Source organism: Triticum urartu, chromosome 3A (assembly GCF_056163025.1).
Source record: "Triticum urartu cultivar PI428250 chromosome 3A, HENAU_Tu73, whole genome shotgun sequence".
Classification (NCBI taxonomy): Eukaryota; Viridiplantae; Streptophyta; class Magnoliopsida; order Poales; family Poaceae; genus Triticum; species Triticum urartu.
In genome coordinates, this window is record NC_141875.1 from 735267527 (window position 1) to 735292888 (window position 25362).

The window sequence follows — 25362 nt, forward strand, 5'->3', positions numbered from 1 at the left end:
TTTCATGAAATCAACCTGCAGTCCAGATTTAAGTCACACCGAACCGTTATTTTACAGTTTTTTAACAACCCCCCTAATTTTTTAGGTATTACATCCGTGGATCATATTTAAGTCAAACAAATGATTTTCTAAACCATCCATATCTTTTAAACCGTAACTCCGATTTAAACATGTTATATATGAAATTTGAGTAGAAAATATGCAGAATATGAATATAAGATTATTTAAACCTGTTTATAAAAATTATTTTGGAAGATATCTCTCCCTAATAATAAAGAATGGATTGAGTCTCCAGGTTCACCGTCGCGGCCTTTTTGCGAAAAAGTCCTTTATGTTTTAGTTATTCAACCCGCAATCCATCGTTAATCTGCCAGACCGAAGGAAAAAACGGTTCGATGAAAAAATACACCCGTACGCATCTGCTCCTCTCCTCGATCCTCACCTTTGCCCAGGTCGATCTATTCCCCCTCGCCGCCGCCGCCGCACCTCAGCCCGCTCGCCGCCCCCGTCGCCGCCTCCGCGGTCGCACCTCAGCCCGCTCGCCGCCCCCGTCGCAACCCAACCCTTCCTCCCCTCCAATGGATGCCGCCCCAACCACCTCATCCAATAGGAAGCCCCAGTTCGGCAGCCTCTGTTCCCGCCCTTCAGCGGCCACCTCGCCACCCCTCCAATGCCCAGCACGTCCTTATCCAACGCCGCCCTTCAGCGCCCACCCATCCGCCTGCCCGCCCGGCAACGCCCGATTGAATTGTTGCTGCCAAGACCTGCCTCAATGTGGTTTGCATCATTGCGGCGACGACATCGTCGATCTTCGACTCCGGCGGCTACATCCAGAAGGACTACCACAATTCTCGTGGCTGGTATCCTCTACTCTCATCTCCCTACTATGAATCCTGACTGATTCTCTTCCTCCTCCCTGTGTCTTCCTCTCTGAATTTGGTAGTAGGTATTAGTGCGTAGCAAGTAGTTAATCAGCCAGTGGTGAATCTAGGATAAGAATGGAGGGTGCGCTGAAATCATTAGTCATTGTGCTAAACTGGTACGAGTATGATTTATAGTCTGAATTGTTGCATGGCAAAACAGTACCATGTTCTCTGAATATTTTTATTCCTCTGAAGTTGTGTGTGCTACAATCCTATCGCATTGGCATGTATATTCTGCATCTCTTGAAGATATTTATGACATGTTGGCTGCCTTTTCCCCCCTTCTTTGCGGTTAAACGTTTCAGTCTTTAATCCCCTGGTTTTAGGCTATAATCCCCCGATTAGTACTGATATATGGAGTCCTTATACAGAGTTGGGGCCGGGCACTAGATCTTGCACTCTGAAATTAATAATACATCTTCTGCAATACTGATAGTACTATGAGATTCTTAGTACTCTGATTAGTATTGATATATGCAGCAGTGATGCAAAATTGGGGGCCCCAGATCTTGTACTCTGATTAGTACTGAATTTTTAAAAGTTCATATACTCTGAAATTCATTGTACATGACGTAAAGTGCTCAAGGTGCTTGTGCGTACACTCTGCAAACACTGAACATACAAAGTGCACAAGGCTGATATATTTCCCTCCATTTCTGTATGAATAAATCCTAGATCGTTACAAATAACATGCCAACCTTCTTTTCACTTCATGCCACTGTCAGGTTGGTTTGGTGCTGATGCTCCTTACGTCCATGTCATTGTAGATGGCTGTGGAAATCTGGAAAATTTGCCTTTTCTATCAAGATGAGAATCAACAACATAAAGTTCTAGAAGGATTCATGGACAGAAAAGATATCTCCTTTTATGAGTTAATCAAATTGATTGAAGAAGTTGGCTTCTCGCCGGCATATGGTTTCTTGTACTACAGGAAGAAATACCCGCGTGGCAGATGCTATTCTGACATTGCTTCTGACCATGAAATACTTTGTGTTCAGTCTTCCCCTGAACAGCAATGCTATACACACGATGCCACGCAGACGATTTGTGGACGATGCTAAATTCAAGCCATGTGATGCACAGCAGCAGCACTGTTCTACGGTTGGATTTGACTGTCGGCTACACATCGTGTGTGCAGTTTTGTCTGCACAGCAATTTCGTCCCCTGAAAGTTAGCATAGGAATACACAATGTTTCTTCAGAATGACAGAGCACCAAATCGAGGCAGCAGGTTGCCATCGAATTCCACAGAATAAAACTGACTTGTGGATGTGATTAATCACTTACCAAAGTACAAGTTCATTCTCTGATGAAAAAGGTCAGTGTTTGGGGCGCACTGCGTAGCAAGGATATGTTGTACGCTATATAGCTCTTCTGTGGGCTGTGAGAGGTTGGTGTTCTCATGCCTGCTTGGTCGGAACCTTTTCTTTTGAGTCGATTGATGGACAATGGGCATGAGGGCATCTCTGCACTAACTACGATGTATGTGTACTCCACTACATACAGATAGCTCGCTCGTCGTATCTCGACAGAAGAAGAACAACTTTGATGGATGGAGATGGATTTCTTTCCTGTTGTTGCAATTGTATGTGCCTTGCCGACTAAACTATCTTCTTTCTTATTTACTGTCAGGTAGCTCTTTCAAAGATAGCTCGCTCGTCGTATCTCGACAGAAGAAGAACAACTTTGATCGATGGAGATGGATTTCTTTCCTGTTGGTGCGATTGTATGTGCCTTGCCGACTAAACTATCTTCTTTCCTATTTACTGTCACGTAGTTCTTTCAAGTCCATTTTCTCTAGCTACATGATGTTTTCTTTATAGGCTGTAATTTATTTGGCATTTGTGACAGCCAAATTGTCATGTCAAACGTGCTTTGAAGATTTTTTTTATTGCAATTGACATGTAATTTATTTTCTAAATAACCTATTCTTGATGGAGTCTGATCTCCTTTTTGACATATTCCAATAATAAGTTCTCATGTTCAATAATGCAATTCGGTAGATTATCTTGGATTATGGCATTGGGTTAATAGGATTTCATTGAACATAAATTTCGTTCTGCACAGGGATTCAAACTACAGTGCAACGATTTTTATTGAAAAATCTGCATCTTAGTACTGCCCATTTTCTGCGATTCAAATCTTCTTGGCTATGATAGATGGTTCAAAAACCATGTGAATCTTGGAACGGATCTGTTCTTCATATGTTATTATAGCCCATGCATGAACTATTTTAAGACATGTTTACATTAAGGTCATATACATTGTTTTATAAGATGGTAAATTCAAAGAACTGTTTGAACATTGGAAGTGACTCATAATTTTTGCAGCAGGGAAGCTATTTGTGGTGTAATATGCAGCTAAAGGTATTCCAGCATGAGCTTCCATGCACAACATCAGTGCTTAAAGTAAAGGCTTCAGGACTTAAAAGTAAAGTACAACCATGGCTTAACTTAGTTTCCTTTTCTTATAGATAACTTGATTCTCTTGTTACAGATAACTTGATTCTCTGCTCACAACCAACTGCAGCAAGAAATAATTTCACAGGTATCCTTTTCCTTTTCACTGCTTTGACAACATTATTTTTTGAGAACTGACAACATTTTAACATGGTATCACCCGTTGCAACACATTGTAATTATGCAGCCACAGATCGCGCCAAAGCATAGCCAGCCTTGGTCCAAGGAGATAGAGAAGTACTGCTCGTTCGCAAGTTGGAGCCGTCCATGAGCTCACTGCTCTTGGTCGCTCATAGCAAAGAACTGCATGTTGGCTGGGATCTTGCCCATGTAATATCTTCAGTACTGTAATGGCAGATTCTACTTTTTTTTGCAATTTTTTTTGGTGTTTAGGCCATGCTTATTGGGCCAAGAGGTGGACCCCGTATAATGCCGACCTGCTAAATACGTTTACAGTTTGCGGAAATATGGTTTTGCGGGCCGGCGCGGGGGCTGAATATCCTTTTTTACTGGTCCGCTTTGCGCTGGCCGGCGAATCCTCTGTGAATCCTCTTTTACGGGTCCGCTTCATGGGGTTTGCTCGGCCGCCGCCCGCGCCGGCCCGTAAATCAATAATTTGCATTTCAATTTCGGGTATGAAAAAACATTTCTTCTTTCCAATACCAAAATGAGCATCCACCTTCCTACATACATGTCCATCTCAATAAACTACCGAAATTGAAGTGAATAGGTTGACAAAGCCGAATGAAAACAAGAACATACCCCATCCTTTTCGCATTTGAAGAATACCCATTTGGGGTGTTGCGGCATTGCTAGATGTTAGCCACAACACTGTCTGGGCAAGGGAGAGAACCTGCATTTTCGCGTGTTGGGGTGGGAATTTTGCCGTGTCCTGCAAAAATATTTACGGGTCCGACGTGTTTGCGGGGTCTGATCGGACAACTTTTTTTGCGCGGACCCATATTTTGACGGTTATTTTGCAGGTCGGGGCATTATACGGGGTCTGCTAGAGATGCTCTAAGGAGATATATGATTATATTTTCTCCTGTTGCAACGCACGGGTCCTTTTGCTAGTTTAATTCAAATAAATGGGTTTCTAAATTATACGTATCTTTTAAACCGTAACTCAGATTTTAATATGTTATATATGAAATTTGATTATAAAAATGTGTGAAATCTGTATATGATGTTAATTTTACCTGTTAAATATTTTTTAAATATTGTTTTGGAACCAAACTTATAACTATAGCACACGATCCATTTTTTTTCATACGGGCGGCGATCCGGATTGCAAATAAACACCCACTATAATCATATAGGAAAAAGAAAACATCGAGAACTACACATGCATACCTCTGAATACGTCGTAGGGGAAAACAACAGATTTCTCATCGCGAGTGTGAGAGAAAGCGAGAGAGAGGGAGAGGGAGGAGAGAGGGAGAGAGAGACGTCTTAGGGTTAACCATAATCTAACACGTTTTGGTTTGTGTGAACACTAAGGCCACCGCCGGCGAGGGTGAGAAGAAGGATAAGCGGCAACACAAATATGATGCGTCGCTAAAATAAAGGAGATTGACCTATTGTGATCTTGAGTGATGGTTGTTCGGTTAAGAGTGTTGAAAGAACGTGGATGTCGCCTAGAGGGGGGGGGTGAATAGGCGTTTTAAAATAATTACGGTTTAGGCTTGAACAAATGCGGAATAAACCTAGCGGTTAATTTGCCAAGCACAAAGCCTAAAACAACTAGGCTCACCTATGTGCACCAACAACTTATGCTAAGAAAGATAAGCAACTATGTGATAGCAAGATATATGACAAGAAACAATATGGCTATCACAAAAGTAAAGTGCATAAGTAAAGGGCTCGGGTAAGAGATAACCGAGGCACGAGGAGACGACGATGTATCCCGAAGTTCACACCCTTGCGGATGCTAATCTCCGTTTGGAGCGGTGTGGAGGCACAATGCTCCCCAAGAAGCCACTAGGGCCACCGTAATCTCCTCACGCTCTCGCACAATGCAAGATGCCGTGATTCCACTAAGGGACCCTTGAGGGCGGTCACCGAACCCGTACAAATGGCGACCCTTGGTGGCGGTCACCGAACCCGTACACTTTGGCAACCCTTGGGGGCGGTCACCGGTACCCGTCAAATTGCTCGGGGCGATCTTCACAACCTAATTAGAGACCCCGACGCTTGCCCGGAGCTTTGCACCACAATGATTGAGCTCCGAACACCAACAACCGTCTAGGGCGCCCAAGCACCCAAGAGGAACAAGCTCAAGGGTACCAAGCACCCAAGAGTAATAAGCTTCTCAACTTGTAACTTCCACGTATCACGTGGATAACTCAAACCGATGCACCAAATGCAATGGCAAGGGCACACGGAGTGCCCAAGTCCTTCTCTCTCAAATCCCACCGAAGCAACTAATGCTAGGGAGGAAGGTGAGAGGAAGAACAAGAAAGAGAACACCAAGAACTCCAAGATCTAGATCCAAGGGGTTCCCCTCACATAGAGGAGAAAGTGATTGGAGGAAATGTGGATCTAGATCTCCTCTCTCTTTTCCCTCAAAAACTAGCAAGAATCCATGGAGGGATTGAGAGTTAGCAAGCTCGAAGAAGGTCAACAATGGGGGAAGAACACGAGCTTAAAGGATAAGGTTCAAAGGGGAAGAAGACCCCCTTTTATAGGAGGGGGAAAATCCAACCGTTATCCCCCACTCAGCCCCGCAGAGAGCGGTACTACCGCGGAGGCAGGGCGGTACTACCGCTCCCCTTCAGCGGTACTGCCGCGCCAGAAGAAAAGGGGCTGGGGCTGGGACCCAGAGCGATACTACCGTGGAGGCAGGGCGGTACTACCGCTAATAAGCGGTACTACCGCCACTACTACCGCAGCAAGTGCCGCAAAACCCGACACGAGAAAAAGCGCACTCGAGTCGAGGCGGTAGGAGCACGGAGCTGCGACGGTACTACTGCTGAGACCATCAAGCGGTACTACCGCTCCGAGGAGCGGTACTACCGCTGTGGCCCGCGGTACTACCGCTGCGGAGCGGTACTGCCGCTTGTGACTCCTCAGCGGTACTACCGCTGGGTACCACGGTACTACCGCTGGGACCCTGACAAAAACCACACTCAAGAAAATCAGAACTGCCATAACTTCTGCATATGAGCTCCGAATTGAGAAAACTCAAGCTTGTTGAAAACAAGACGACGAGTAGCATCAAAACAGCGACTGGTTATAGTAAGAAGAGGCAGGGGAGGAATGCCAACAAAAAGAGGAGTGAAACCTCCAACCGAGAAGAACCGGCAAAACCTCCAACATCGAAAACATCATAGAAGAAGCGTGCGAACTCCGTTTTCGATGAACTCAAGCTTGTCATCAAGATGACCATAAGCTCTAAGACTCACAAAGAGAACCAAACAAGAACCAAGAAAGATGATGCAAGGATGCAATGGTTTGAGCTCTCTACGAATGATACGATCAAGCTACTCATCGAGAGCCCCCCTTGATAGTACGGCAATCGATCCTATAACCCGGTCTCCCAACTACCATCATGAGACCGGTAAAATAGAAAACCTATCAAGGGCAAACCTTTGCCTTGCACATGGTCCACTTGAGCTAGATGATGACGATCTTGACTTCCTCAAGTTGGACCACTTTTCTTGATTGTGTTGGCACGATGAAGACTAGATGATTGCTCCCCCATAGACCACTATGGGTGAGCCACTCTTCGGCACATCTTCACAAGTCCATTGTCACCACAATGGCCGGCAAGCTTCAAGCACTTGATCTCTTCGCGATGATCCACTTGAACTTGCACACGGCAATCTTGATGACGATCACCACTTGATGTCATCCTCTCCATGGGTTGAGAGATATCTTCCTCTTGACACAAGCCCATGAACATGTACCTAACCCCACGTAGAACTCTCACATAGACCATGGGTTAGTACACAAAGCACAATGGACAATGCTTACCAAACCATGGGATCACTTGAACCCTCTCGGTACATCTTCTATGCTTTGTGAGTTGATCAACTTGATTCACTCTTGAATTAGTCTTGATCAACCTTGAATCTTTCCAACTCTCTTCGTTTGGATGATGTCTTGAAGGTAAACATGAATGATCACACAATCTTCTTCTTCAAGACATGCTTGCAATAAGCTCAACTCTCAAATGACCAATCTTTGGATAATTCCTTGAATAGCACCTTGGTCGACACAAACTTTTCTTGAAACCAACACATGTACTCCAAGAAAAGCCTATGGAAAAAACCTTCAAATATAACTCAAGGCAACCATTAGTCCATAGAGATTGTCATCAATTTCCAAAACCAAACATGGGGGCACCGCATGTTCTTTCAAGTGTGTGTTGTGTTTTTTCTCCCGTTGCAACGCACGTGCTCTTTTGCTAGTAGTTGTAAAAAACACCAGGGCTGGATTGCTTCGTGCCACATGTGTGGTACTTATCATTTGGTTTTTTTTCTAAAACAGAAGATTGAATTTATCATCGCAAGTCTAAGAGGCAAAGACCACTTTATCTGCTCCATGTGGGATCAATATCTTTACTTCAAAAATGTACAACCAAACTATGTGCACTTGTAGAACATCACCTGGCTACCCACAAGATCCACGTACATGGCTACCTAAGTTTTCATGCAGTGCTATGACAGCTCCATGGATTCCCCAATGTATTATTTAGAACAACAAATACCTATGGATCCATCAAAGCCCTATACTCTAGAACAATCAATACTATGGATGTGATAGTCCTAATTTTGTTGGATCACACACACATTAGCGTCATCATGTCTTTCTGTGACACGAAAGAAGCTCTACCTCCCAAGGCTGCCCTATGACGGATGAGGATCCTCATCTTGTTCCCCATGATCAGAGCATCGAGACCCTCTTGCACCATCCTACTTGGCTCGGATTCGATGGACGATGGCGAAACTGGCCTCGTCGACCAGGATGATGGGGTATTCTTTAGCACATTGGAGGTGATGGTGATCGGTTGTTTCTGCCAATGATTTGAATGGATCACACTCAAAGGTGCACAATTTAGTTAGAGTATCTACTAAATTAGTTCATCATATCTAAGATACTAGTAAATACATACATGCAAGCATGTTGATATTTGGCATAATATTACTCGTATCTTGATAATAGGTAGAATATTAATTGCATGTCAATTATGTGATTAGTAGCGTTGATATTGATATTTGGTATGATATTAATTGCAGAAGAAACATGTTGAGTGCGCGCCATTGGAGCAATCAAGGTCGTTGGATAGACATGGTTTTACGACTGGGTTTAGTTGAATCTCTCCCTTTGCGCCTTTTTATGTTAGTATATAAATAATAATATTAAATGCAGACAATCTGGAAGATACCCAATTTTACCTTATTTAAGTGAACCAGGAGTAAATGCTCTCTAGCGACGAGTGTATATATAAAGATACAATCGTGTATTATTCTCGACGGCCAAACAGAAACGGGAATAAGAGGTTTGAGTCTGATCTTATGGAGATTCACACCCGTCACCTCCTCGTTAAGTTTACACTGCAGTAGTCAACCAGACAACTCACCTGATGTGAATACTTACATCCTTTTTATTCTGTTCTTCTTTCTTCTGTTTGTGTCCCACTGAAAGAGGAGGTTGTGGGTCTACTTTTTTTTCTGGTTTCATTTGGCTGAGGAGGGCGCGGATTTACTTCTTTTTTATCATATTGTCTGGTTCTGTTTGTCGGTTTTACTTATTCCTTTTTTCTTTTCATCTTTCTCTTTTTTCGTTTTCTACTCCTTTTATTAAACTTCATGAACTTTTTCTAATTCGTGATTCTTTTTCAAATTCGTGAAATGTTTTTCAAAATTGATGAGAGTGATCTGTTTACTATAGCGAACTTGTCTTTTTCTCACTATTTTCCTTTTTTCCTGTTCGTTTTTGTTTTTGTTTTCATTTTTTCGTATTCCTTTCTTGTTTCTTTTTAAAATGCTCGCACTTTTAATAATTTGTTCAAATTTCAAAAAACATTACCTTTTTAAAAATTTGTTCAAAACATAAAAATAGTCACATTTTAAAAATGTACAAAAATTTCCAAAACTGTGCCTGTATTTCAAAATTGTAAGAATGTCAAAAGGCATGTTTTAAAAAGAGCGAACACAATTTTGAATACGAACATTATTTGAAAAATATTAACACATTTTAAATTTCAGAAACAAAATCAGAAAAATATAAAGAAAATTTAGAGACCATTTATTTAAAACATTCCCGGAACATTTTATGTATTTGTGTAGAAAACAAATTGAAAACAGGAACATTTTTTTAATTTTGAACAAATTTTGAAAGCGCAAATATTATTTGAAACTCCCCGCACAGTTTTTGAATTTGTGAACAAATTTTGAAAAAAGAAACATTTTTTGAATTTGTGACCAAATTGCGAAAAACAGGAACGATTTTTAAATGAATAATTTCTTTTCAATCCATGAGCGCTTAGGCCAGCCCGACAGGCACACGACAGGAGTGAGGTCGTCGCCTAGTTGGGCCAAGGCCTATGTTTTTTTTTCTTCTGTTTTTTTGTTAATTCATTTTTCTCCTTTATGAACTTTATTATTCTATTTGAAACTTGCTCATAAATTTGAAATATTGTTTGGAATACCAAAATAACAGTTTTAAAATATGATTTTAGTTATTTTCATTCAAATATTTATTAAATGCTTTTGTATTTAGTACTCCCTCTGATCCATATTACTTGTCTTAGATTTGTGATACATTTGTATATAGAGAAATATAAGGAAAGTAATATGGATCGGAGGGAGTAGTTGTGTTAAAAACTTAAAATAACCGTTTTATTACCTGTTTAAATTATAATTTTAAATAATTTTTTCCTTCAAACCTGGCAGGAATGTCTGCCATGGGCATGCCCACCTGCTGGCAAAAGTTGATGTCATTTCAAGAATGCCCAAAGAAACACCGTTTCATGCCTTCCCCGACTAGCTCACTTCTGCAATGGATGCCAGCGGTCAGCGTTAGGGTTCGTGCTGGTCTTCTCAAAGAGCTGAATGAGCTAATGTGTTGCATTCTACGTATGATGGTTGGAGAGAAATAGTAGAGTCTTCGACAAGGTAGCTTCGATGCCATGTCAGGTGATTCTAAAAATCCGTGAGGAGTTCTCCAAGTGGATATATAAAGACACACGGCTTGTGTGTTCTTGAAAATAAAAACTGAGTTTTCGCTGCTGAGTTTTCCTTAAACTTCGGCCGCCATAAGTACCTGCACATCTTCGCTGCAGAAATTACGGTATCGTTAAAAACATACAGTACTATTTTTCCCACAAAAAAAGAAACATACTATTTTCTGAGGCGATTGATTTTAAGCTGTGAAGTACATGAGGTGGAGGGATTGCTGAATGGTCAGGAAGAGGTGTAGCAGATAGGCAGACTAGTACAACACACACACGATGGGCGGCTAGTGCGGCCTGCCCGTTGCCCCACTTGCATGCAAAACCCATATGGCCCTGTCTGCTATCACTCTCGATCTTGTCTGCTATCTTTATCTACGATTCCAGAGCAGCTACTGGTAGTAGTAGAAGTAGTATACGGATTTGCTACGTATGCTTGTCGCTGAATACCTGGATGAATGGTCTGTGATAGCTAACTGAGATTTCGTTGTCGCTTCAGCACGAAGCAGAGCCGGAGCTGGAAAATGTGCCCAGGTTAGGACAGAGATCACAGTCAGCCCCAAGTCTAAATTTCATATCCCAAACTAGAGCAGCAGCAACAACACATATTCTGTACAAAATTACAGCAACTGCGGCGTCCCTTCAGCAAGCAGCAATCCAGATGAGCTGGAAGTGGAAGGACCTTCTACTTCTTGTTCTTCTTCTTCTTGTCCGGGAAAGGATGGGCGCAACAACCTGCTGAGGTGGGAATGTGTATGTGCGCTTAGATTTGGACGTATATCACAGTCACCTCCATGTCTGAATTATCCCAAAATGGTTGGTTGGCAGCATGTGCTCACAACCAGACGGTTTATTAGCTGAAAATGCGAGAAATATGACAGTCGAACGGTTCCGAGATCGTTCCTTATCTGATCCAAAGATGGTCATAAGAGTGATGATGTTAAGTCAACGAAACAAAATAGTGTGCTATTGGGGCGTTAGTGTTGCTAGAGCATACCAGCAAGGGCCACACTACGTTTTAGCTAATTTTCTCACTACGACGCTATTCGCGCTATAGCACGCTACTTCGACGCTAAACAAAATAACGTTGTATCGTTTTTGCGGGCATAGCAGCCCATCAGGCATCACAACACTGGTCCAACTCACTCTCACTCTCTCTCTCTCTCTCTCTCTCTCTCTCTCTCTCTCATACGCAACGCATACAACACATGCAACTTAACCTAACCAACTCATCACAAGTTTGTCACCAGCTCATGACTGAGGGCGGCGGCAATGGCGGTTCGTGAGCGGTAGCGGCTTCTCTTCATCCCATCTTCAAGTAGCGGCGTCGGCCGCACCTTCAACTCCAGCAAGTCAGCGCCGACGCCGGCAAGTCAGCCACCAAGTGAGAGCAATCTCTTCATCCCGTATGCAAGTAGTGGTGTCGGCCTCATTCTATTTTCTCCCCAAGTCCCCATCCTTCCAAATTATGGAAGCCTTAAATTCTGTGACATAATAGACATTTTTATGGACAACGCCGTTGTTTGTACGATATAACTTCTATATATAGCCTCAGGAGAAGGGCGGCCCTAAATCTTGTAGCGCACTAACTTTTTCCATTGTGTTCAGTACAATATAAAATTTCTAAGGTTGTACGATGGTGGAGGAAGTGCTATGTGGCGGCTGGCCAACAAAGTTATTTGGTCCTCTCTGTGTCCTGTTGGTTGACTTCCTCTCATGAAAATGTTCGTTGCAGCGATGGTGAGGGCACGGTGTTTATCCTTGGACGGCATTTGAGATTTCGTCGCCTTTGCACAGTGCTCTGGTTCACTCCTTTAGGCCCCCTGACGGTGGTCCGTGGGTGGACAGCGACTGCAACTCTCCAAGTTCTTGAAGCCGCCGAGTGATTGCATATGCAAGCTCGGGACTTCATCTCTACGTCCTCCAAACGACTGATCCAACAACTCTTTCCTGAAGACTTAACCAAATACTACCATAATTTAATAGTATGCTGTATCTATTTTGAATAAGGTGTAGTTCAGAGTTCAGGCGGGCATGAACGGTCGATTTTTATTTGAAATTATGATGATTTTTATAGCAAATTTGGAAACTATACACCCTAATGGAGAAAAATCAAAAGTATCATCCCGTCGGCCTCCTGTTGGCCGAAAAGGGACTTTTCGGCCTCTTGTTGGCCGAAGAGGGACTTCTCGGCCAACAGTTGGCCAAAGAGTCCCTCTTCGGCCAACACCTGCTCTACTGTTTAAAAAAATTCATATCAAATAAGATTTTTAGTATTTTAATTTGATTCTTTTTGCATTAGATTAGAAATTTTATGAAATTTCTGTAGATATCAAGTTTGACTAGATTTGAAAGTTTGAATTTAATTTTTTCATGAATTTGCTCAAGTAACTAGATTGCCTATAATTTGAGTTAGGAGTATTTTTTAAGATGATTCTTTTTGCTACTGGTTCTTTGTGAATTTGTTTATCAGTAGTAATTACTTGGCGAATTTTATAATTATTTAAAATTAGGTTTTTATGAAAACAGTTCTGTTTTAGTGTTTGTTAGGTTTTATGCTATTTCTTTTAATTTTAATTGCTTTAAATTTTTTTCTTTAGTTTTTTGACATATTCTTTTTGTTTCTGTTTAGTTATCAGTAGCTATTTTATTTGTAGTATTTTTTTGTATTTTATTTCTTTTATCCTACTAGAAAACTTGTTTTGAGCTTCATAGGAGTTTATATTTAAAAGTGCCTTGTAAATCCTGTACAACCATTGCCGTTTTATACATGAAAAAAAAATACTTTCCCGCAATCTTTTTCCCTCCATTTTCTTTGCCACCATTTTATTTCCCGCCATTCTCTCCCGCCACACTAAGGAGTGCTGCATCGACGAAGGATGACGATGATGCCTTCATGTGGAGTGTGAAACACTGTGTGAGAGAAGTCATAAGTGTGAAACACTCTCCGATGATGATGACGAAGCTGCAAACACTTATGACTTCTCTCAGACAGTGTTTCACACTCCACCAGCAGCACCGACGCAGGAGACACAGACCGTGTCAGACGATGTTATCTACGATCGTGGACACCATGAGGCTCGTTTTATAAGTTGAGAAGTGAAGATGGCGAGAAAGAAGATGGCGGGAAAGAAGATGGCGGGAGAGAATGGCGGGAACTAAAATGGCGGGAGAAAATGGAGAGAGAGAATGACGTAAAAACCTAATTTTAAATAATCCTAAAATTCACCAATTAATTACTACTGATAAACAAAGTCACAAAGAACCAGTAGCAAAAAGAATCATCTAAAAAGAATATTCCTAGCTCAAATTATAGGCAATCTAGTGATTTGAGAAAGTTCATGAAAATTCAAATTCAAACTTCCAAATCTAGTCAAACTTGATATCTACAGAAACTTCATAAAATTTCTAATCTAATGCAAAAAGAATCAAATTAAAATACTAAAAATCCTATTTGATATGAATTTTCTAAAAAGTAGAGTAGGTGTTGGCCGAAGATGGACTCTTACTTTTTAGCCAACTGTTGGTCGAAAAGTCCTTTTTGGCCAACTGTTGGCCGAAAAGTCCCTCTTCGGCCAACAGGAGGCTGAAAAGTCCCTTTTCGGCCAACAAGAAGCCGACGGGGTGATACTCTTGATTTTTCTTCATTTGGGTGTATAGTTTCCGAATTTGCTATAAAAATCATCATAGTTTTAAAAAAAAATCTGAACGGTCTCCATGAGTACTACTAGTACTACATACGGAGTAGTACAAGTCAGGGTCTCTGTCTCGCCACACTTGCATGCAGACCCATGTGGTCGTGTCACACACTCACACTCGATATTGTCGGCAATCTTTACCCACGAATCCAGACTTGATAGTAGCAGAAGTATTGATCTAATACACGTTCGCTACGTGTACATGTCGCTGAATGCCTGGATGACTGGTCTGCGGTAACTAACTGAAATTTGGTCAGGGAAATGGATGTTGTGTCGTCGTCATTGCTTCAGCAGGAAGCAAGACAGAGCTGGGAGGATCTCTTCCTCTATGGAAATATTTGCCCAAGTTAGGACAGAGATCACAGTCAGTCCCATGTCTGAACATCAGATCCCAAAATTTACAGCAGCAACACATATTCAGGAGTAGAAAACTACAGCAGCTGCGGTGTCGCTTCAGCGCGCAGCTGGAAGTGGAAGGATCTTGTTCAGTTCTTCTTATTCTTCTTGTCCGGGAAAGGATGGGCGCAACAACCTGCTGAGGTGGGAATATGCATGTGCTTAGATTAGGACATAGATCACAGTCACCTCCCACTCCCAGTTCGTTCCCTGTCTGAATTATCCCAGAATGGTTGGTTGGGCAGGATGTGCTAACACCAGCCGGTTTATTTCCTTAAAATGGGAGAAATATTGCAATCGAACGGTTCCGAAATCGTTCCTTGTCTGATCCCAAGATGGTCATAAGAGTGACGACATTCGGTACAAAATCACATTTCTAAGGTTGTCTAGTGGTGGCGGGCCAACTAAATTGTTTGGTCCTCGTTGTCCCGTTGGTTGACTTCCTCTCAGGAATGTTCGTGTCTGGCGGTGAGGTCTCGGTGTCCTTCAATGGTGTTTGAGGAGGTGCACCGGTTCACTCCTTTAGTGATGGTGGTCCGTGGGTGGCCAAGAGGAGGTGTATGGGTTCTCTCGGTGGAACATTGCCCTTGGTACGATCCGCAACCCTCTTTGTTGCGGCAGGCCTAGGCGTTGAGTCCCACTTCGATAGCAACTGCGACCCTTCTAGTTCCTCAAGCTGCAGGGTGATCACATGGCAAGTTAGTGACTTTTGGTGTACTTCTTCCAGACGTCGGGTTTCCTTGCGACTGATCCAACAACACTCGTTCATCATGCTCCTTCTGGGTGTGATCCGGTGGTGACAAGAACAAAGAGTTGGCTGCATGGCAGGGCTGGTTTTCAGTTCTCCCTCTGTTTTGCTGTGCCTTTTTGTGTGACAGGTGATGCGTCTTGTAGCCGCTGTGTTGTATCTAGTTCATTGATTTTCTGATACTTTTTTTACAATGTTTTTTTTTGACACTTATGTTTTCAAAAATGAAAAATGGTTCGGGCTCCATAAAAAAACAGAAGAACCCAGTGTGTTGGAAATATCATAGCTTCGAATCTCAGATTTCACTAAAAACGCTGCTGAAAATCCGAATAAGTCAGAAGGTTTGGGACTGGTGTAATCAAGAAGAAGAAGGTAAAAATGGACGAAACCGGTCCTTTTTCAAAACTTCAACACAAAATGGCCTCAATATGAAAATATTTTCGAAACTGGCCCTTTTGCATGACGTCCGGGGCTGGCCCTAGCTGACGCTATCTAGCATGACGCCCCAGCCCCGGGCGTCATGCGAAAAGGAGCCAGTTTGTGAAATATTTTCAGATTGGGATCATTTTGTGTTGAAGTTTCAGATAAAGACTAGTTTCATCGATTTTCACAAGAAGAAGAAGAAGAAGTGTTGTTCAGACAGCACACAGGTAATGGATAACCCACGGGCTGGAGACACGCATACATAGATACATACGTGCACTTTTCTCCTCCTCTCGTCAGCTACAGCTACAGACGAGCATCACAGGTCCCGGTCTCTGTCAGACACCCCAACTTGCAGGCCCATATGGCCATATCTTTCTCGATTTCGTCCCAATCTTTATCCACGACGCCAGAGCCAGACCAGCCAGTATACTAGTGGAGCCAGACCGCGATGCCGGAATCTATATCATTGAACGGATCACAGAAATTTCAGCTTCCTGAAACACATTTGGACTCTGATCTTGTGCTACTGAATGTGTGCTGCTGTAGCCGCAACCATCTTGGGAAGGAAGATTTGGTCAGGACAAAAGCAACTTGTTCCGGCGTCGCTTCAGAGAGCAGCAAGCTAGAGCTGGAATGTTCTCCTTCTTCTCGTCTGGGATGGTTTAGGCGCAACAACCTGCTGAGGTGAGAAATGTACGTGCCTAAATTTGGACAGAGATCGTGGTCGGTTCCTTGTCTGAATTTCTGATCCAGAAATGGTAGGTTGGTCAGGACATGACAACATCCGGTACAAGATCACAATCCTAGTTTCCTTGCTTGGTGTTTCCGATTGAGACTTTGTCCTTCCCTGCCCAAAATGGGAGCTGGCAGCTAAGATGTGCGGTTAGTTGTACATCAGATGACAGATTAGATCACAGCCAGTTCCAAGTTAGTTCCCTGTCTGAACATCAGATCCCAAAATGGTTCATAAGAGCGACAACATTCGGTTCAACATCACAATCATAATTTTCCTTGAAATTGGGATTTTTGTCCTGTGACTTACAAGATGTGCTTAGATTAGGACAGTAGATCACGGCCACTTCCAAGTCTGATTCCTTGCCTGAACATCAGACCCCAAATGGTTGGTTGGGCAGGATGTGCTTACAGCCGCAACCGGTTCACGTGATTGAATTATGACAAAGATCACGGTCGGACGGTTCCGAGTCCGTTCCCTGTCTTGGTTTCAGAAGATCCCAAAATGGTCATCACATTCATCATCACAACATCACAATCCCAATTTCTTGTTATTGGGATCTTGCCCTGTCATGCCCAAAATGTGCAGTTCCAGCAGCAGAGTACATGCTTAAGTTAGGACAGTGAGTCCCAATTCTGAATTTCAGATCCAAAAACTGCTGGACAGGACACAATCAGGAGCACAAGATCACAATCCTAATTCCCTTGTTGGGTTTCATATTATGATCATCTTGCCACTGCCCAAAATGGGGGCAGCAGTTCAAGATTCAAAGTTACAGCAGCAGTATTACATACATACATTAACAGAGCACACACTCTGCAACTCTCTTCTTCTTATTGCTAATCTTCTTCTTACCCCGGGAGCTTCACTTCAGCTCCCCTTGTTAATCTTCTTCTTCTTCTTCTTCTTCTTCTTCTTCTTCTTCTTCTTCTTCTTCTTAATAATTATGATGTGAACTGATTGACTAATCGACACACACACCTACACTAGACTGACGATGGATCATGGACTGACTGACCGACTGATTACAGGTTACAATTACAGCATCTGTTGACTGACTGATGAGCAGGAGCAAACACACACACTTGTGACAGAGAGAGCAGAGCATCTGTTGATGACTGAATCCGGGATGGATGGATCCATGGATGGTTATCCTTACTGGTCGCCGTGGTGGTAGTGCGGGTAGGAGGAGACGCCGCCGCCGTGGCCGTGGCCGCCGTACCCGTTGTAGACGGCGTGGCCGCTGTGCTGCTGCTGGTAGTACCCGCCGTGGCCGGCGGCGACGCCGCCCATGGGCGCGGGGTGGTGGTGGTACATGGCGGGGGCCATGGCGGCGGCGTGCGGCACCTGCGGCTCGCGCAGGCTGGGCGGCACCGGGGTGGAGGCGAAGATGTGGTCGGAGGCGGAGGGCCCCTCGTTGGAGAGGCCCTGCATCCGCTTGACGTAGAGGCGGTACTTCTGGAGGTGGCTGGCGACGTTCTCGCGGGTGAGGCCCTCCACGTTCATCAGCTGCATGATGGTCTTGGGCACCGCGCTCTTGATGCCCAGGTGCGCCACCACCTCCACGAACCGCTTGTGCAGCTGCGGCGTCCACACCAGCCGCGCCCGCTTCGTCGCCGCCGCCTTCTCCCCGGCCGACTCCGCCGAGTTGTTGTCCCGGTTGCCGCTGTCGTCCCCGGCCGCCGCCCCCTTGCCGGGGAAGGAGGGGAAGGAGCCGCCGTTGGCGTGGGTGCCGGCGCCGTTGCCGGAGGAGGGCGACGAGGAGGTGGAGCGGAGGCGGGACACGGTGGCGGAGGACGCGCGGTGCACGTCGAGAAGCGTACGCCCCGGCTCCGGCGGGATGCGGAACGCCGCGGCGAGCCCCGGCGGCACCAGCGGCTGCGAGAGCGGGGTCAGCTCGTCGCACCCCGGCAGGCCCGTCTCCCACTCCGTGACCCTCCCTTCATACCCTCCATAGCCGCCGCCCCCTCCCCCGAAGTCAAAACCGTAGACGCCGGCCTCCTCCCCCATGGATTGGATTGGATCCCCAACCCGATCAAGAACCCAGAAAATTCAACCCAACCCAACCGAAGCTCTCAGCCCCAATCCGACGAATCACCCGATGAGCAGAAGGCTTACCCTCGCCATCTGCGTATCATCTAGTTGTTACCTGCCGGGCTAACTCCGGCGGCCGGCGGCGGTGGGTGGGTGGAGGGGAGCCTAGCTAGCCAGGGGAAGAAAGAAGATATTTTTGTGGGGCGGGGTGAGATGAGGTGGGAGGGGGCGGGGATAATTTAATGGCCGGAAAAGGGAATAAAGCGCGGATCGGGATGGCCACGTGGACCGGTCACCGCGATATTTTCGATACGCTTTTCCGATGGCACGATCGTAATTGCCGCGCGCTTTCCGGGGCGCTCCCCAGGCCGATGTGGACGGGGGATATTTCCTCGAGATCCGTGCGCAGCCCGATCGAACGGCCAGAATCTATCACTCGACGCGATTCCGTTGGTGGCCTGGCCCCGGGGTCGCTCTCGGGCGGCCCATTTTTAGTTTTTGAGGGGGAGACTTTTGCTACTAGCTTGCCCGGTCAACCTCAGGCCAGCAATAAAAAGTGATTTGCCTTCTGCTTATTGGAATCCAAATTCTGGCTTGGCTTGTGTGCAATAATGTCTGTCCAATATTCTTTAGGTCCTTCTTGTTATGAACTTCCGACGATAGATATTTTTGTCAGGATATTTTCTCTCGGATATTTAGTTTGTGCATTAAGGATCAATTTCTTAATATAGTACTCTACTACATAGGAAGCCAAAACTCATTTTACATGGAGATAAAGAAAAAAATTTAAATCGCGTGTTAATTGAGGGGGCGCGTGAAAAACAAATGTGTTTCACTTTGTTTTCATGTCAAGCTTTTCTTATCTTTAGGGGGTGGATTTTGAAACTTCTCTAACCTCATTTAAAAGTAATTGTAAGACCGGTCCAACGGTGATTAGATATTTTTTGAGATTTATATACAACCGGATCACAAGACAGCAAAGAGTCTACGCCTTTACATGTGATTATATTTTTTTGTTTTGTGCCCACTCAAACTCGCTAGTAAGAGAAAAAAAAATAAGTGATTGGCAGAGTTTTCAGTGATTCAGTCATATCAAGGCGATACAACCACAAAGAGTGGCTCTTGAAAAACACATTAGATGGCCTAGATAGAACAATCTTTTTATATGAAATATTTCAGTTCTCATTTTTATTTCAAAATATTCACTTATAACACGAAAAAAGCAAGCAGAAAGACTCACTTCGTAGAGGACTAAAACCAAAATTCCAAATTAGCTGCTCATGGAATGACTCTGTTGAGTGAAAGGATATATATAATTTATTTTGTGCGGACGAGCTTTAAATCCCCGATGCTTTTTATGAGGTTCCATAGATATTTTCGTGACGAGGCCAGGAAGAAATACCGATTGGCTAGATGGGATATTATTTGCAGACCAAAGGAACATGGTGGGTTAGGGATCAAAATTCTAGAAGTGAAAAATAGATGACTCCTTAGAAAATGTCTATACAGGCTATCTGTTGAGACCGATAGTTTGTGGGTACAAATATTGCAGAATAAGTACCTTCACTCTAAGACTTTGGCCCAAGTAATCGCTAGACCAATGGACTCACCCTTTTGAAAGGGGTTAATGAAGACAAAGGTAACTTTCTTCTAACGGGTGATGTTTCTAGTTGGCAATGGAAACATTATTAGATTCTGGGAGGATACATGGCTAGGGGATACGCCTCTCACTGTGCAATATCATTTTTATATAATATTGTGCAACGTAAGGAGGATTTTTATACGCCTCTAACTGGCCAAGAAGACTCGCCCGCGTCGTCCTCCCCTGGGGCGACTCTGGCGGCTAGAAACCTAGCCGCCGCCGCCGCAAATTTCCTCCTCCCCTTCCTCCGCCGCCGCCGGAAGACGCCACCAGGCTAAGCCCAGGGGCCGACGGCGATGGCGGGGGATCTCCTCTCTCACGCGTCTCCGGGGTGGCGAGGACCCCAAGGCATGTGGTGGCGCGACCGATCTGAGATCTGCAGCGCGGCGGATGGCGGCAGGCGGCGGGAGGCCGGCCCGTCCTCGGACGGCGACGGCTTGGCGCGGCGGAGGCCAGGGCTGCGGGCGCTGCGGATGGCCCTTCGGGCGGCGGCGGCGGCTGCGTCAACGGCGGCCGGCTTGGCTGCGCGGCGTGCATGCTGCCTTCAGATTGGGCGACGGCGGCGTGGAGGGCCTGGTGGTCTCGCCGGCGGCACCTCCGATCAGATCTGTTCTGACCAGTGCAGCCGCGGTGGTGGTCATCTCTTCCGTCAGAGGTGGTCGGCCTGAGGCTGGGTGTTCGGATCTCGGGATCCGTCATCTGGCACCAGCTGCGAGTCGGGGTGACGTAGTTGCCGGTGAAAACCGAGCCGACGGCGGGCGATGGCGGCGTTCCACGTCGTTACCTTGATGAAGGCATCGTCATGTGACTACCATCGACCCACTCGTATTGCTCCGGGGGAAACCCTAGGATCTGGTGTTCTAGACCGGACGATGGCGGCACCGCGGTGTCGTTTCTCTCTTGGGAGCGTCGTTTTGTGGAGCAGCGCTGGAAGTCAGATGCAGGAGGTGGAGCGGTCTTCGTCTTGCACGGAGCTTCGGTGGAGATGTCAAGTCATGCCTGACCGACAGGTGCTACGCTTGGTCATGCCTGGTCGGCAGGTGCTACGCACGACAAATCCTCCAAGGGCTTCAAGCTGTGTCGGCTGGTGGTACGTGGCAGCATGGCGCTGAGGTGTATCAGTGGCGACCGCGACGTGTACGGCTGTTTGCGCGCAGGGAGGAGGTGTCGTTGGGCGCGGTGGTGGCGTCGACGATAGCTGGACCGAGCAAGGTTGATGCATCAGTATAGTTCTGAAGATGGAGCAGTGGCAGTTGGCGGCGGCGGCCTCTGAGAGCACGCCGGACCAGTATGTGCCCCAGACCCGGCAAGTGGCTAGGTTGAGGGCTCAGGTCTTAGATGTTAGGCTTGGCTGCGATGTCTGTTTGGTATTAGGCCCAGGCTATCTGCGCCCCTTCATCAACTGGATAGGTGTAGCGACAGTTTGTTGCTTAGACGGCGGCTTTAGTCTTACTGTTGTATGACTTTGTAAGGTCTTGTGAGAATAATTAATAAAGTGGTCGTATGCATCGTCCAGATGCAGAGGCCGGGTGTCATCCTCCTTTTCTAAAAAAAGGAGGATTATGTTGCCATGGTATTAAACTCGATACCGCTTAATATCCATTTTAGGAGAACCCTAGTAGGAGAACGTTGGGATGCTTGGTTACAACTGGTTCGGAGGTTGATGCACATTCAACTATCAGATCAGGCTGATACAATTCGCTAGAAGTTCACTGCGACGGGAGTCTTCTCAGTGAAATCTATGTATCTGGACTTAATTGACTTCGGGCCATTGTCAAGGTAATTGCACTTTTGGAATATTAAAGTTCCACTTTGGATTAAAATCTTTATGTGGTTCGTTCACAAAGGAGTTATTCTCACCAAAGGTAATTTGGCAAAAAGGAACTGGGTTGGTAATACTAGATGTTGCTTTTGTGATAAAAATGAATCAATTGAACACCTCTTTCTTGAGCGTCATCTTGCGAAATTATTATGGCGATCAATACATAATGCTTTTAACATACACCCTCCTACGAGCATAAACACGTTATTTGGGACGTGACTCAATGAAGTGGACAGTCACATAGCTAAACATATTTGGATAGGGATATGTGCTTTATTTTGGGCTATCTGGAATACTAGGAACGATTTGATTTTTAATGGAACAAATTTCATTAATTTTTTGTAGGTTATCTACAAAGTTACAACTTGGATCCGTATGTGGTCGCTACTAACTCATGTGGACTTCAGGGAGCTTTTAGCTATTGGGTGCAACCATTTGGAGATGGTAGCACGGGCTATCTTTAGCCGATTTGGATGGCGAGCTAATAATAGGCTAGGTGTGTAGGCATCGTAGTCTATTCTTTATCGCTGAATGTGATACTTTTCCATTTCTGTTTTGTTTTAAGCTCGGACTATGAGCTTTCCTGGACCTTGAGACTTTGTTACATTTTTCTTTAATAATATGGCTGCATATGCATATGCCGGGGGTTATCCTCTTTTTGAAAAAATAATAATATATATTTTTGTTTGCGACCATGGATATGGTAAATGTTTGACTGCATGGCTTGATTCACCTCTTTTAGTTTGAGATATTTTTTCTTTTGAATAATTTTTTGTTTACTAATGATAGGGTTTTCATTTATATCATCGGACTTATAAGGCAATGTCGGATATTTTGGTGTTCTGGATTAACATCAAAGAGTTTTATTTTGACCACCGTCTGCACCCGGGGGAGGAGGAGGCGCGGAGACGGGACACAGAGGTGGTGGACGCACGATGCACATTGAGCAGGGTGCGCCCCGGCTTCGGCGGGATGCGGAACGCCATAACGAGGCCCGGCGACACCAGCGGCTGCGATAGCGGGGTCAACTCATCACATCCGGGCAGCCCCGTCTCCCACTTTGTCACCCTCTCATCGTACTTGGACGGATCATATCCCCAACCCAACCATCGAATTAACCCAGCCCAGCCAAACCTCTCAGCGCCAACCCCAGCCTCGAAGGAATCACTCGATCAGAAGAATTTCCCTCGCCATATGTGCATCATCTAGTTAACTCCTTCGGCTTCGGCGACTGGCGACAGTGGGTGGGTGGAAGGGAGGGGCAAGCTTAGAGCATCTCCAGCTGCGCCATCAACAAGACCCTCCAGACGATATTTTGATCATCGAAGCCGAAAAATCGGCCCAGTCGTACCCTTAAAGGCCTTTTTTTCGTCTGCTCGGACCGAAATTGACGTCGGCAGACCCAGACCAAACCCGGCACGCTGGGGGGCGCCTGGGACGCCGGCCGAATCGTTTTTTGCGCAAAAGTCGGCAGGCCCTCCTTGGCAGCGACTCGGCTCTTCTCGACGCTTCGTCGTCCTCATCGCCTCGGTTCCCACGGCAAATCAATGCCAAAGCTGCCGCGCGCTGCCGCGCCGGTCAGCCTCCTCCATTGATGCCTCACGGGCGGCGCAACCGGATGCCGCACGTCCCTCGCCCGTCAGGCGTAACACGGCGGCCATGCGTACGCGTGGCGCCTCCGCCTATATAAGCCGCCCCAGCGCGCCGGTGACGCATAGACTCTCCACCGCCGACGCCCCGTTCCTCCCTGTCCCTTCCTCTCCTCTCGCTGTTCCAGTTCAACCATGGCGGAGGCGCTTCCCAGGCGACGACGCGGCGGTGAACGGCTTCGGCCGCCGCCACCTCCACGAGGACGAAGCTCAGCTCCTCTATGAAGCAGAGTACCCGGTCCCGCCGGACATGCGGGTGCCCGGGGCGTGGAGGATCAGCGTCGGCGGGGTCCCGGTGCCACCACCGCCCACCGAAGCGGCACGGCGTGCGGAGATCGCGCCTATCCGCGCCTCTCTGCCGCAGGCGGTGAGGAAAGGCCCACGGTACGTCCCCGACAGCCCGCTGTGGGAGCCCTACTTCCGTCGCCGCCACGCCGAGCGGCTCGAGGCCACCAACGGCGTCGTGCCCTCCGGGAGGCTCAACTCCGAAAGCCGCCGCCGATGGTGGGGCGTGCCCGACCGCACGCTGGAGGCTGTCCTCGAGTACATCAAGGGCGGCAACACGCCCAAGCTGGAGTACCCCTCTCCCCCGTCCATCTCCCGCCAGCGTGGGAGCTCGTGGACGCCAAGGCGCATGGACCCGGGGGCGTCCTCCTCCTCGTCCGACCGCTCGACCAGCTCTCCCAGCCTCCGCCCCATCAAGCCGGAGCCCCAGGACACGCCGGTCAGCCACCGCACCCGCAGCTCCGGCATCCGCATCGCCGACTCGTCCCCCAACTCTGGTCGCCTCGTCCTCGTCAAGCCGAAGGCGGAGCCCGGCCTCCCCACGGAGTACGAGGTCATTGTACGGCGCGGCTTCTCCGACGAGGAGGCCCTAAAATGGGCACAGAATGACTACCTCCGCGACGAGATGGTCCGGCAGCGCCGAGCCCTGGAGGAGATAGCCGCCCGCAAGCGTGGGCGTGAGGACGAGCACGGTGTGGTGATCCTCGACAGCGACGAGGACGAGGACGCCCCCGGACCGTCCAAGCCGCCGCGCCAACCTGGGAAGGGGTGCAGCAGGGACGGCGGCCGCGGAGGAGGCGACGACGACGACGGGGACTACACGGAATTCTACAGGCTCCTCGGCATGTAGAGCTTCAAGGGCGGAGGGCGGCGAGGGCGACGGCGGGACACGACGAGTAGCATTTTTTTCTTTTTTTATAAAATATTTTAAATATGTATGAACTCGCTGAAATTTGGATGAATTTGTGTCTAGTTTATGGTTTTCAAATAAATCGTGGACGCCGCGACTGGGGGGCATCACGTCCCCAGCACGCGGTTTTCGCCGGTGCACCCCAGGGACGATTTTTAACACCTGAGCCAACGGCTGGAGATGCTCAGCTTGCCAGGAAAAGAAAATATTTTTGTGGGAAGGGATGAGGTGGGTGGGATGGTGATAATCTAATGGCCGGAAAAGGGAATAAATCGCAGATCGGGATGGCCACGTGGACCGGTCACTACGATATTTTCGATATGCTTTTCCCATAGCGGCCGTCCTTTCCGCATGGCACGATCTTTATTTCCCATGCGCTTTCCGGTCGACGTGGACGGGGATATTGCCTTGAGATCCGTGCACGGCCCGATCAAGCGGCCACGTCGAGGACGCCCTACGCT

The 25362-nt window shown here is 46.5% G+C and overlaps 2 protein-coding genes and 1 long non-coding RNA gene across 5 annotated transcripts; 2 read left to right on the forward strand and 1 right to left on the reverse strand.

Moving 5' to 3' along the window:
- The first annotated feature begins 392 nt into the window (after positions 1–392).
- On the forward strand, positions 393–3878 carry LOC125546322 (uncharacterized). 3 transcript variants are annotated; one of them, XR_007300595.2, is made up of 5 exons: positions 393–860; positions 1649–2648; positions 3253–3330; positions 3419–3469; positions 3569–3878. It is a non-coding gene; the product is annotated as an uncharacterized LOC125546322 (long non-coding RNA). The 3 variants fall into 3 exon arrangements; XR_007300594.2 differs by having other exon boundaries at positions 394–860; positions 1691–2648; XR_015599208.1 differs by having other exon boundaries at positions 394–860; positions 1691–2648; positions 3256–3330.
- Positions 3879–17249: 13371 nt separating this feature from the next.
- Positions 17250–18819, reverse strand: LOC125546323 (transcription factor PCL1). Its single transcript, XM_048710564.2, has one exon. The coding sequence runs from the start codon at positions 18567–18569 to the stop codon at positions 17715–17717; it is 855 nt and encodes a 284-aa protein (XP_048566521.1). The 5' UTR covers positions 18570–18819; the 3' UTR covers positions 17250–17714.
- A 4897-nt stretch (positions 18820–23716) lies between these two features.
- On the forward strand, positions 23717–24841 carry LOC147982437 (uncharacterized). Its single transcript, XM_087516298.1, has one exon. The coding sequence runs from the start codon at positions 23717–23719 to the stop codon at positions 24839–24841; it is 1125 nt and encodes a 374-aa protein (XP_087372424.1).
- Positions 24842–25362: the final 521 nt, after the last annotated feature.